Genomic DNA, 14,503 nt, shown 5'->3' on the forward strand with positions numbered 1-14,503 from the left:
GGAATAGAATGTGGTCCATGCTAATATTTCTTGGAAGACATTTTCAAATAAACCCACTCACATAATCAATGAACACAGAATATTAACACAATGCAAATGCTTGCTCTACGAACAGCTTTGAGATTTTGTGCAATCTATCTCAATTACTAAGATCTGATATATGTTTTACAGGGATCAAAACTAAAGAGCAAATCTTTGAAAGGGATCTAGTTTTATGTCTTCAAAAAAGACAGAGCATATTCACAATATCCCCATAACCTTAAGCAGTTCTGTGCTGCAGCAAAGGGGGGTAAGACCTTTACCTTTTCCCTAAAGTGTTTCTCAGTACATTCTTTACATCCTTATTTCTCAAACTGTAGATCAGGGGATTCAGCATGGGGATCACTGTGGTATAGAACACAGAGGCCACCTGCTCCTGGGCCATGTTGCTGGAGGATGGCCTAAAATACATAAAGACGATAGAGCCATAAAAGACTCCAACTGCAGTCAGGTGGGAGCCACAGGTACCAAAAGCTTTGGACCTGCCCTCAGCAGAAGAGATCCGAAGAATGTTAGCAATAATAAAAACATAAGAGATGATAATAGGTGAAGTTGATGTCAGCACATTGAATCCACCCACATAGAACACCAGAAGCTCATTGACATGGGTGCTGGAGCAGGAAAGCTTTAGAAGAGGGAGTATGTCACAGAAGTAATGGTGGATGACATTGTCCCCACAGAAGGAAAGCTTAGTCATGGCAATTGTGTGGGCTAAAGCACCCCATGTCCCCATGGTATAGACCCAAATCACCAACATATTGCACACCTTTGGGGACATGGTGACATTGTACAGCAGAGGATTGCAGATAGCTACATATCTGTCATATGCCATTGCAGTTAACATAAAACATTCTCCTATAGTAAAAACACAAAAGAAATAGAGTTGGGTCATACATCCAGGATAAGAAATAACATTTTTCTCCCATACAAAGGTTCCTAGGAGTTTGGGGGTAACAACGGAGGAATAAAAGAAATCTAAAAATGACAAATTACCAAGGAAAAAGTACATGGGAGAGTGGAGCTTGGAGTTGAAAGCGATCAGGAGGATCATGCCCAGGTTCCCCACTACAGTGACCCCATAGATGCCTAGAAACAGGAAGAAGAGAGGCAGCTGGAGTTCTGGCCGGTGTGTTAATCCTTCCAGGACAAACTCAGTCACAATGGAGTGATTGCACCTGGTCATTTCCTTCAGGAGACAGGGAATGTGTGACTAGGAAAAAGAGAAAACACAGAAATTAAGAAAGTACCATTCATTACTCTGATGATAATATTAAGTAGTGGGACAGAAGAAAAAAGCATGATCATGCAGTTGAAACATATATTGTCTGACAAACAAGAGCTGGCCCCTGGATGCCCTCAAAGATTACTAGTATTGGAACAACTAGGCACCTATCAATTACAACTGGGATGATATCTTAAAGCATTGGCATATTATTGGTCTTGCAATCAAAGATTTATTTTAAAAAAGTATTTCATTGGCTTCATAGAACCATTGTGTATTTGGTTCCTGTTCAGCAAGAACATTTCCTCCAGCAACAAGAGGCCAAGGAATTCACATATACAAGAAAAGGATGATATCCAGCAAAGTCAGGCCATGACTAACACTAACTTTAGGTGGTCTTCAACTGTGTTCTGAGTTGCCCTAATTCTGGGAGTAGCTGGTTCTCTCTCTTCTCTTTAGAAAATAATCTTTGACTGCATTAAGAGTATAATTTTCTCTGATGAAATCACAAGGAGTAAAAAAAGACAGCTTACCCTCTGCTCCACTCTGCCAACAGAAAAGAAGCTGAAACCTCAGTTCTTTTCTGTGGCATTGTGAGGATCTGATCAACCAACGAGGTTGAACGCTGTTATTATAGGCTAAGAAGTTTACCTAGATAGGCCACATCACAGGGAAGGACTGGAAAAGAAGACTCAGAATCTGTCTATGGCCTGAACATTTTCAAAGTTTATGGCTTTTTCTTTTTTTGTAATGTGAAATAGTCTCACACTATCTGCCAAATGGCCCAGCGTTTTCTGCCCCATACTGCTGTTTTGGTCTAGTGTGATCCTCAGTACTAACATTGCAAGAGAGAGAGAGAGAGAGAGAAAGAAACAGAGACAGAAACAGAGAGAGAGACAGAGACAGAGGGACAGACAGAGATATAGAAACAGAGATGAGATAGAGACAGAGAAAGAAATCATAGGGTGGCAAGTGGAAAAGAAGAAGAAACAAAGCCTTGTCTCACCATCTCCAAAGTTGTGTTTCTGCTCCAGCTGTGTCATGCAGTCACTGTGTCTCTTCAGGGAAAGCCCTTCCACTGTGCTTTAAGCTAAAATGAATGAACCTGGGTAATCTGTAAAATCTGTTACAGCACTAAGGTTTAGAGACAATGGATGAATGATTATCTCTTCCCCTTCCATTCCTTTATCCTGTGCTCCCTTTCTAAGCAAGGGAATACTTTGATGTTTTATTTGCAGGACTTTGGCCTCCAATGAGATGAGTGATCCCAGTATTCTCCAAGTACCCAACATCCAAGAAATATTCTCAGAGGGTCAATTCCCCACAGAAGGTAAAAAGCAATTTCAAGTTATGTCTGCATCCAAACAGAAATACACTCAGAATAAAGGAATTACCAATGTACATGATTTGTACTTGCAAGGAGAAAACATTGGACAGAACATGGTAATGACTTATGTCTGGAATGATCGGAAAATAATCAAATGGACAGGCAAAATTTTTATGAGGCTATTCTCCATCTATTCAATATATAGTCCCAGCCTCTGTGCTGTGTTCTTTGAATCATGGCACATTCACAATTGCTCTTAGATTTCTAGTTCTTTTTTCCCCCTCTGCTTTTTTTTTTTTTACTGAATCACCTTGAGATAGAGATATTACAAAGTTGTTTATGGTTAGGTTTTAATTATACAATGTTCTAACTCCCATCCCTTAACCCGTATAATTTCACAACACCAATGTTCTTTTTACCACCCCTAAGACCAATTACTATCTGGCACCATGTAATCCCATCAATGGCCAACATCCAGAGACTATAAAACTTAGCTCCTGGAACCAACATCTAATAGTCTTGTTCTCCTTCCTGGAGAAACTGACAAGCTACCAAGAGTCTATTGCCTGCATGAGAGAGCCTTGCAATCGCCCCATGGCTTATTCATATCCCAAATACAGTAAAAGATATATACATACCTCTTGGAGAGCGTGGCAAGTTACTGAGAGTATCCTGCCCGCACGGCAGAGCCTGGTAAGCTACCTGTGACATATTCAATATGCCAAAAGCAGTAACCATAGGTCTCATTCTCTTGACCCTGAAAGAGCCTCCAATCATTGGGAAGACAAGTAAGGAAAGGCTGCTAAAATCTCGGGACTGAGTGTAATAGAGATGTTACTGGTGCCCGCTCGACTAAATCAATGAACAATGGGATTGCAGTGATACAGTGACAGTGAAGACCAATTAAGATAAATTCTCCTAGGATACTGAGTAAGGTTTCTGATCACTTGTATCACTTGTCATCTGTTGATCTCCAATTTTCTCGAGCATGCACCAGTAATGTTGCCATTTGTCCCTGTCCAGTGCAGTGCGGCCCAATGATATCTGCTTGCTCCAGGAACAGGAAGAGCCTCACATCATTCATTCAGGGATTTGATGAAGAAATCTGACCATCTAGTTGGTGGGCGGCCACGCGGTCTTCTGACATCCTGCGGAATCCAGTCGGTAACAGCTCTAGTCCAGCGGTCGTCTCTGAATCGCATTACATGACTAGCCCATCTGATTTTTGATGCCTTGGCAAATGAGACAGAGTGCCTGATTCTTGACCATCGACAGAGGTCAGAATTCCCGATTCCTTCTCTCACTTGAGTGAGATGTGATACTCCTAGCATAGTTCTTCCGATTCTTCTTTGGGATACCTGAATAATGTTCTCATCCCGTTTGCGTAGGGCCCAGGACTCTGAGGCGTATGTTAGTGCAGGAAGAATAGTAGAATCAAAAATATGTGTCTGGAGTCTGATGTTCTTTGTCCTCTTAGCCAATTCTTCGATGATCTTGATGCCATTCCACGCTGCTCTCTTTCTCTTGCGCAGTTCTGGCCCCAAGTCATTCCTCATGTTGAGTTCTCGACCCAGGTGCGCATACCTGCTACATTCAGAGATGTTTGTTCAATTGAGAGCAAATGGAGCTTCAGGGATTAGTTCATTTTTCATGAACAATTGTCTTTAATGAGAACAAATATATCTAAATAAAATGTCTCTCTCTCCTCTGTATACTTTTATTGGATTTGAATAATAGTAGGATGGTATTACTTTGTCCTCTCCCCCCCTCACCATGAGTAGCTTGTCCAGGTTTTTCCCAGAGTTTAGGCTTACCCCAGTCTCACCCATCAAGGTGTTCCCGAATCTCTCCCATCCCTTTATTTAGCTATAATCATTTCTCTACGCTCTCTTCCCCAAAACAGTTAATCCGCGGCTTTCCCTTAATCTGACTCTGCTCATTTGTAAGGTCAGACCTTCCTAGGACACTGAATATTATAACATTGCTTTTCTGCCCTATTTTTGCCTTTTGAATAATTTACTTTAAAGCAATGTCTTTTTTGTATAGACACAAGAAGACAATATTATGTGTTTGTAACTTGGGCCTTAATTGGCTTCGAATATTATTCCCTCCCGGGCATCTGCTTTCTCCACTTAAGCCTCAGTTGTCCTCAGTTCCTAGCACCCCAAAAGCAGGGTCCCAACAAGGGACGGGACTGATCCAGGGCAAGCGGTGAGTTATGTGCTACCCTAGCATCGAGATGGGTCTGGCCAAAGAGCCTAATTCTTAACTATAACTTAAGAGCTTGATCATAGACAAATGCTGTCATGATCCAAAAGTAATGATGAAACTAGGACCCTGCTAGGGATAGGAAAGACTGATCTGGCCTGAGCACTGTCGTCTGAGATCGAGACGGCCCCTGGAGGGCAATTCTATAAGCTTTAATGCATTTCTTATTGTGTCCATACAAAATGATTAATATTATAAATTCTTAAATGTTTGCTGGCTGAGGAGAGGAGAAACACACTCATGGGACTCCACCCTTGGGTGGATCCTCCTGTTGAAAGAGAGTCAGTCCTAGGAGAAGCATCCCCTAAGGGAAAGGAACCTCAACCCTATTGATTGTGACCACACCTATGTGTACACCCCAACCCCCTCATGCTGGGGAGATTTAACTAGGCTGTAAGAGTAGGTTGGGGGGCGAGATCCACAGATCCAGAGAGAGATCCGAAGCCGGGAGAGAAAGAGGGAGAGAGAATGAAATAAACTGATCGAGCAACCAGTTTGGCCTTCTTCCTTCCCTCGCCTGCCCTTGACCGACAGCCACACACAGGGGTTCCAAGGCACCGAACGTGGGCGGTGAGACAGAGCCACCAGAGAGCCCACTAGTGCACGCGCCCCTCGGCGTGCTTTAGTTTTTTACAGTATTAGAAATTTATCTCCGAAATTTACATGTAACTTCTGTAGTTCTATATTACATTATGAAATAAATTTTGATGCTTTCCTGATAAGATACAGAAATAGATATTAGGAAGTTTAGCCTCTCCACTTCCTTTACCATTATAGTGGTGCTACAGAAAGTTGACGTGTGGCTCAGGGTAGAGGATATGTCCCACATGTATGAGGCCCAGAGATGGATCCCTGGTACCACATGGAAACACATGTGGGTTCATTTCTTTTGTGTAGCTTGTTTGCTTTCCTGTTACACTGAGGAGTTTTATTTTATTATCAAACTTACAAAACAGGCTCCAAACTGAAAACAATTCTCCAGATCAATTCCGGTTGGTATAAAATAAAGAAGTTTCCCTCATAAGTTTCAACTTTTTTAAATTTATTGCAACTACACTGGTTTATGATAAAAGAGTCCTAATGTTCTCATCCTGACCTCCAAGAGTGTTAATAATGTGAGGTAAAGAATGTGTTAAAGTAATAATGATAAATATTTAAAAATCTACATATCAAATCATTGCATTTATTCATGTCATCTATCAATTGTATCCTGATAAGGCCAGTATATACATTAAATAACTTGACTTCATGAAAATACCATAGCTCTTAAAAAACAGGAAAATTTTTTTCTTTTTAAAATTTTTTTTGTATTTTTTTTATTGAATCACCGTTTTGAAAGTTACAAAGCTTTCAGGCTCAAGTCTCAGTTACATAATGCTCCAACACCCATCCCTTCACCAGTGCATATATTCCACCACCAAGAACCACCATGAACCTCCCCCCCACCCCCGCCCGCCCTCCAGCCCCCCCCTCTTTACTTTGATTACATACAAACAATAAAACTCACTATTATTGTTTGTAGTTTCCCCCCCTGAGTCGGACCTGCTGGAAAAGAAGCATTTGATAATTTGTTTTCCATTGCTGAGAATGAGGAGATATGAGGTCGTGTGGCCACAGTAGCGGCCGTGAGGTTCTAGATTTCTATATTTTAGTATTTTAGTGACTAAGTCCAGAGGGCTTTCTGCCAGAGGTTGCATTATTGCTAGCTCGTACCTCTCTGCTACTTTATATTCCACATAATAGTGCGATCTTTCTGTGTCTGTCTCTTTCTTTCTGACTCATTTCACTCAACATGATACTTTCCATGTTGATCCACGTATATGCAAATTTCATGACTTCATGCTTTCTAGCAGCTGCATAGTATTTCATTGTGTAGAAGTACCAAAGTTTTTTTAGCCAGTCATCTGTTCTCGGGCATTTGGTTTTTTTCCAGATTCTAGCTATTGTAAATTGTGCTGAGATAAACATACAGGTGCAGATGTCATTTTGACTATACTTTTTTGCTTCTCCGGGGTATATTCCCAGGAGTGGTATTGCTGGGTCAAATGGAAGCTCAATTTCTAATTTTTTGAGAATCGACCATATTGTTTTCCAAAAGGGCTGGACCAGTTGACATTCCCACCAGCAGTGTAGGAGGGTTCCTTTCTCCCCACATCCATGTCAACAGCGATTGTTTTTGTTCTTTTGGATGTGAGCCAGTCTCTGTGGCATGAGGTGGTATCTCATTGTTGTTTTGATCAGCATCTCCCTGATGATTAGTGATGAAGAGCATTTTTTCATGTGTCTTTTAGCCATTCGTATTTCTTCCTTGAGAAAGTTTCTGTTCATTTCTTCGCCCCATTTTTTGATGGGGTTGAGAACTACAAGCCAATATCCCTGATGAACACGGATGTGAAGATTCTCAACAAAATACTAGCAAATAGAATCCAACAACTCATTTAAAAAATCATACATCACGATCAAGTAGGATTCATCCCGGGGATGCAACGATGGTTTAACATTCAGAAATCGATCAACATTATCCATCACATCAACAAAAGTAAAAATAAAAACCATACAATCATTTCAATAGATGGAGAGAAAGCATTTGACAAGATCCAACACCCATTTATGATGAAAACTCTCACCAAAATAGGCTTACAAGGAACTTTCTTCAAGAAAAGTCAAAGTCATCTACCAAAAACCCATGGCAAGCATTATCCTCAGTGGAGGTACACTAAAGGCCTTATCTCTAAAGATTACTAAAGATCAGGGACAAGACAAAGATGCCCACTCTCACCACTTCTGTTCAACATAGTACTGGAAGTACTTGCAATAGCAATTAGGCAATAAAAATACATTAAGGGTATACAGATAGGAAAGGAAGAAATCAAGCTCTCACTATTTGCAGATGACATGATTCTATACATACAGAATCCTAAAACCTCCACTAAGAAACTCCTAGAAACAATAGACTTGTACAGCAAAGTTGCAGGCTATAAAATCAATACCCAAAAATCCTTAGCCTTCCTATATGCAAATAGCGAGTCAGAGGAAAGTGGCATTAAAAAAAAAATCCCATTCACAATTGTGCCCCAGAAGATCAAGTACCTAGGAATCAGCCTAACTAAGGAAGTAAAGGATCTCTACAAGTAAAACTACAAAACAATACTCAATGAAATAAAAGAGGACACGCGGAAATGGAAACATATTCCCTGCTCATGGATAGGAAGACTTAACATTGTCAAAATGGCGATACTCCCCAAAACACTATACAGATTCAATGCGATCCCTATAAGAATACCTATGGCATTCTTCAAAGAAATGGATCAAACACTCCTGAAATTCATATGGAAAAATAAGCGCCCACGAATAGCTAAAGCAGTACTTGGGGAAAAGACGATGGGAAGCATCACCCTCCCCAACTTCAAACTTTACTAAAAAGCAGTAACAATTAAAACAGTATGGTACTGGAACAAAGGCAGAGCTGCTGATCATTGGAACATAGTGGAATATCCCTATATGCAATCCAAAATATATGATCATCTGACCCTTGATAAGGGGGCAAGAAATGTGAAATGGAACAAGGAAAGCCTCTTTAACAAATGGTGCTGGCATAACTGGACAGCCACGTGCAAAAACATGGGCTTAGACATCGACTTAACACCATGCACAGAAGTCATATCAAAATGGATTAAAGACCTCAACATCAGACCACAATCCATAAGGTACATCAAAGACAAGATCGGAAATACTGTACATGATATTGAAGCCAAAGGTATCTTCAAAGATGACACAGAACTAAGTAATCAAGTAAAAACAGAGATAAACAAATGGGACTATATTAAACTAAAAAGCTTCTGCACCGCAAAAGACACAGTGACCAGATTTCAAAGGCGATCTACAGAATGGGAAAGGATATTCACCCAATACCCATCTGATAAACGGTTGATATCAAGGGTATATAAAGCACTGGTTGACCTCTACAAAAAGAAAACATCCAACCCCATTAATTTTTTTTTTAATGAATCACCATGCGGTACAGTTACAGACTTACAAACTATCGTGCTTATGTTTCAGTCATGCAATGATCAAGTACCCATCCTTCAACCAGTGCCCATTCTTCACCACCAATGAATCCCAGTATGTCTCCCACCACCCAACCCTATCCCACCCCAACCACCCCGACTCTGCGGTAGGGGCATTCCCTTTTGCTCTCTCTCTCCTTTTAGGTGTTGTTGTTTGCAATATAGGTAATGAGTGGCCATCATGTTTGGTCTATATTCTACTTTCAGCTCCCATCGAATTTAGGAAAAAAATTTTAAATTATTTACTGCCATGGGAAAAATACTTCCATATCAGGTATTCTGAATCATTGGCATGCTATTAGGAAATTATATACTCAGAATGTAGAAAGAATTTTCAAAATTGATCAATCAAACAGAAAATAAAGTAACCAGAGCAACAGTACAACGAAAGGGAACTTGCCTTTCATGTGGTAGAGCTGGTTTTGATCCCCAGCATCCCATACAGACCCCTGTGCACTATCAGGAGGAATCCCATGTATAGAGCCAGGACTAATCCTTGAGTGCTGGCATGTGTGACCCAAAAGAGGAAAAAAATTCTCAAAATTAATCAACAATAAATTCTGAGAACTTTAGTTGTAAAGATTCTTCATCAAAGATACCCATATGACTACTAGACCCAGGCGGAAAAGGTTCTCAAGAATATTGATTTTATTATTTGTTACATATAAAATTCATACATATATAATTTAGTTGATTATGTTGTTCTTTTTTAATTTTTTTATTTTATTTTTTTTGCTAGTGAATCACCATGAGTTACAGTTACAAACTTGTGGACTTTCATGTTTGCATTTTGTTCATATCCCTCCACCAGTACCCAGTCCCCTACACCAATGTTCCCAGTATCCCTCCCACCCTCCCACCCCATCCCCCCACCCCACCCTACCTCTGTGGCAGGGCATTCCCCCTTGTTCTCTCTCTCTCTCTCCTTTCGGGTGCTGTGGTTTGCAACAGAGGCACTACATGGCCATCGTGTTTGGTCCATATTTTATTTTCAGAGTGCATCTCCCATCCCGTGCGGGTCCTCAAACCACACTTTACCTGGTGTTCCCTTCTCTATGCGAGCTTTCCCTTCCTCCAGCATGTGGGGCCAGCTTCCAAGACTTGGAGACAACCTCCTGGTAATTATCTCTACTATTCTTGGGTGTTAGTCTCCTATTCTGTTATTTAATTTTATATTCCACAGATGAGTGCAATCTTTCTATGTCTGTCTCTCTCTTACTGAATCATTTCACTTAGCATTATACTTTCCATGTTGATCCACTTATATGCAAATTTCATGACTTGGTCTTTTCTAACAGCAGCATAGTATTCCATTGTGTAGATATACCAAGTTTCTTTAACCAGTTATCCGTTCTCGGGCACTCAGGTTTCTTCCAGATTCTGGCTATTGCAAACAGTGCTGCAATGAACATTCGAGTGCAGATGTCATTTTGACTGTACATTTTTGCCTCTCCCGGGTATATTCCCAGAAGTGGTATTGCTGGGTCAAATGGAAGCTCAATATCTAATATTTTGAGGAGCGACCATACTGTTTTCCAAAAGGGCTGAACCAGTCGGCATTCCCACCAGCAGGGAGAGTCTCTTTTTCCCCACATCCACGCCAACAGTGGTTTCTTTTGTTCTTTTGGATGTGTGCCATTCTCTGTGGTGTGAGGTGGTATCTCATAGTTGTTTTGATCTGCATCATTCTGATGATTAGTGATGAAGAGCATTTTTTCATGTGCCATTTTGCCATTTGTATTTCTTCCTTGAGAAAGTTTTTGTTCATTTCCATCCCCCATTTTTTGATGGGGTTGGAAGTTTTCTTCTTGTAGATTCCAACCAGTGCCTTGTATATCCTTGATATCAGCCCCTTATCTGATGGGTATTGGGTAAATATCCTTTCCCTTTCTGTATATTGCCTTTGTATTTTGGTCACTGTATCTTTTGCAGTGCAGAAGCTTCTTAGTTTAATATAGCATTATACAGATTCAATGCGATCCCTATAAGGATATCCATGATATTCCACAAAGAAATTGGTCAAACACTCCTGAAATTCATATGCAAAAATAAACGCCCACGAATGGCTAAAGCAATTCTTGGGAAAAAAGACGTTGGGAGGCAACACCTTGCCCAACTTCAAACTTTACTACAAAGTAGTAACAATTAAAACAGCATGGTACTGTTTGGGTACATGGGGAAAAGGCAGAGCTTCCAATCAATGGAACAGGGTGGAATATCCTTACATGCAACTCAAAATATATGATCATCTGATCTTGGATAAGGAAGCAAGAAATGTGAAGTGGAACAAGGAAAGCCTCTTCAACAAATGGTGCTGGCATAACTGGACAACCACGTGCAAAAAAAAATGGGCTTAGACCTCAACCTAACATCCTGCACAAAAATAAGATCAAAATGGATTAAAGACCTCAACATCAGACCACAATCTGTAAGGTACATTGAAGACAAGGTTGGAAATACCGTACATGATATTGAAGCCAAAGGTATCTTCAAAGATGACACGGAACTAAGCAATCAAGTAGAAACAGAAATAAACAGATGGGACCACATTTAATTATGTTTTTAAAAATCACATTAACTTACTAAACAACAAAAGTACAGACTTAAAATTGTGGTGGTGTGTGTATGGTGTGCTGTCAGAAAACTAAAGATGCATGTAGTTTCACTCTTAAAATATACAGTGTGTTGATCATAAGAATATGGTGACTGGAGGAATCAGTCAGGATGGGAGATGTGTGCCGAAAGTTGAAAACGGACCAAACATAAGGATCTCTCAGTGTCTGTGTTGCAAGCCATAATTCCCAAAAGTAGAGAGAGAGTATGGGGAATATTGCCTGCCATAGATATTGGCGGTGGGGAATGTGCACTGGTGGAGGGATGGGTGTTTGATCACTGTGTAATTGTAACTCAAACATGAAAACTTGTAACTATCTCATGGTCATTCAATAAAATTGAAAATACATAAATACAGTGTGTGACATAATTTCTATAATTTTTAAAATGGAAAAATGATCACAACAAAAGTTTCTAAAGAAATGCAGAAATGTCAATCTCTCAAATGGTAGGTGAAAGTAAAATCGGGTGGCCACATAATTTTAGTCTGAAGGAATCTAAATTTATACTTCCAATAGGAATCAGAAATTCCATTCTCATATACTGACTCTTGTGAATATAAGAAAGGAAATAAAAGCATAAATGCACAAAACCACAAAAGGGGGGGGTGGAGCGATAAGATAGCAGGTTGTCCATTTGCCTTGCATACTGCCAACCTACGTTGTTTCCCCAGCATCTCATATGGTCCCCCTGAGAGGCTCCAGGAGTAATTCCGAGTGCAGAGCCAAAAGTTATGCCTGAACACTGACAAGTGTAAACCAAAAACTAGAGCAAACAAACAAACCTATGCAAAAAACTTGCACACAGATGCTCATACTGTATTTTATATGGCCCCATACTAGAAATAATCCAATGTCCATCACAGCATAAATAAACATATTATGGTTTATTTATACATGTGTACATAGGAGGAATACTACCTCAGAATAAAAAAAGAATGGCCTACTGATACATGACATGCATGAAAATCAAAATAATTACATGGGGGAAAAGAAACCCACAAAACTAACACATTGTGTATAATTGGATTAGCAGGAGTTCATAGAAGTGAAGCAGTAGCCAGTGACAGGAAACACATGGTATAGTCAGTAGAGATATTGCAAGCAAAAGATGAAAATTATAGGGTTTCCAGAGAGGATCACTTTAGTTGAATATAGTAGATATTTCCTGATTGTGGGTTCGTAAAAGAAAGAAAATACAGATGAGACACACCATCGATGAAAACTGTACCTTGACACATGTTTATTTTATAGTACTCTAAATATTCCTCTTACACAGAAACTATTTGTCTAGCTATTTAAGATTGTAGTGGCTGAGGCAATACACACTGGGTAGGGCTTTAGCCTTGAACACAGCCTACCCGGGTTTGATTCCCAGCATCCCATATAGTCCCCTGAGCACCAGCACCGCCAGGAGTATTTCCTGAGTGTAGAGCCAGGAGTAATCCCTGTGTTGGGTGTGACACAAAAAGAAAAGGAAAAATGAAAGACTGTCTTACTCATGAAAAGTTCTAATATAACTGTGTGATTTCCAAGAGAGCTGTTAAAAGTTTGCTGCCATAGGGTAACATAGCCTCAGGTAGTTTAGGTTTATTGGATTACTCCCATCACAATGCTTCCTCTGTGTTTATTTGTAGCTTCTTTCTTAGTGTTCTGTTGATTTGTAAATATTGTTTTTCTCTTCTCCTTGAGTCCTTTGCATAGTTTATTCAGAACAATGTCCTTTTTGTATGGAGACAGGAAGACTTAGCAAATGCTATGCTTTTGTAACCTGGGAGTCATTTGACTCTACATGATATTTTCCTCCTGGGCATCTGTTCTCTTGACTTAAGCCTCAGGTGCCCTTTCTTCCGAGCACCCCCAAAAGCAGGGTCCCGAAGAGGGACAGTATGAACCCAGGGGAAGCGGTGTGTTGTATGCTACCCTGGCATCGAAATGGGCCTGGCCAAAGTGTCTAATGCTTAACTGTAAGTTAAGAGCATGTTCATGGACAAATGCTGTCATGATCCAAACAGTGATAACTAGATTTGGACCCTGCTAGGGTGAGGAATGATTAATCTGGCCTGAGTACTGAGTCTGTGGCAAGATGTTGCCAGGAGAGCTGCCTTGCAAGCCTCAATGTATCTCTTGCTATGTCCATACAAAAGTAACTAATATTAAGATGTTGATGAGTGTCTGGAATAAGGAGAGGAGAAAAAACCCTTAAGAGGTATTTTGCCTACTGGCAATCAGGAAGGGCTTTGGAATGCCCCTAGGTTGTGTTCCCTTTGAACCTGACAGCCATCAGGAAGGGATTTCTTATGTTGGTTTTGCTATCTGGCTGGGTGTAGCCTAGAGGGCAAGGTGGGAGAGACAAGTAGGGAGAGAGACAGAGAGACAAGGGATCCAGAGATGAAGAAGTAGATCCAGAGAGAGGATGGAGCTGGGAGTGCAGGAGATGAGAATGATGGAAGATTGAAAAACACGGTAACTAATAAGCAACCAGTTTGATCCTCGTTCTTCCTTCGCCTGTCCTTAAACAACGGCCATCCTGATCTAACCCATACACAGTGGTTCCAGAGCACCAAACGCAGGTGGTGAGACAGAGCCGCACAGAGAGCCTGCGAATGCTCACGCCCTTTGGCGTGCTTTAGTTTTTTACAGCTACCCTTATTCTTCCTGGTTGGTGATGCTGCTGCTAGCAATGTTTTATGCCAGACACAGTGGAACTACAGGTACGAGGGTCTCTCTGTGCTTGAGGAGACATGCAGGATATTGAGCAGAACAAGGATATTTTTGAAAACAAAGTATGTTGTTGAGCCCAAAACATCAATTTCAGAGAGAACTCTGGAATCCCTGAAGAAATGCCTCTAATAGGTAGAGTTTAGAAGCATCAATCCATCTGCTCATTTCTATGCAAAACGTGAAAGCAATGTCTACCAATTTCTCTGACTGTCGAATCACATCAGAGATTTACTCCCTTTTCTTC

General features: G+C 40.5%; 1 protein-coding gene across 2 annotated transcripts; it reads right to left on the reverse strand.

Annotated features, from left to right (window-relative positions):
- Window positions 1-298: 298 nt before the first annotated feature.
- On the reverse strand, window positions 299-6,638 carry LOC101536821 (olfactory receptor 151-like). 2 transcript variants are annotated; one of them, XM_055132587.1, is made up of 2 exons: window positions 6,598-6,638; window positions 299-1,217 (listed from the first exon to the last, which is right to left on the reverse strand). In XM_055132587.1, exons 1-2 carry the CDS (start codon window positions 6,636-6,638, stop codon window positions 299-301), a joined length of 960 nt encoding a protein of 319 aa, XP_054988562.1. The 2 variants fall into 2 exon arrangements, with proteins under 2 accessions (XP_054988562.1, XP_004622269.2); XM_004622212.2 differs by lacking the exon at window positions 6,598-6,638 and having other exon boundaries at window positions 299-1,222.
- Between the last annotated feature and the right edge of the window lie 7,865 nt (window positions 6,639-14,503).

Source organism: Sorex araneus, chromosome 3, assembly GCF_027595985.1.
Source record: "Sorex araneus isolate mSorAra2 chromosome 3, mSorAra2.pri, whole genome shotgun sequence".
Classification (NCBI taxonomy): Eukaryota; Metazoa; Chordata; class Mammalia; order Eulipotyphla; family Soricidae; genus Sorex; species Sorex araneus.

What these genes read in the sequence shown, in the direction of transcription:
- LOC101536821 (XM_055132587.1), bottom strand. Translation starts at nt 6,638, where the DNA reads ATGAGTCAGAAAGAAAGAGACAGACACAGAAAGATCGCACT. An exon ending in AGACACAGAAAGATCGCACT is followed by an intron (nt 1,218 to 6,597) that starts ATTATGTGGAAT and finishes GAAGGAAATGAC; the next exon opens with CAGGTGCAATCACTCCATTG.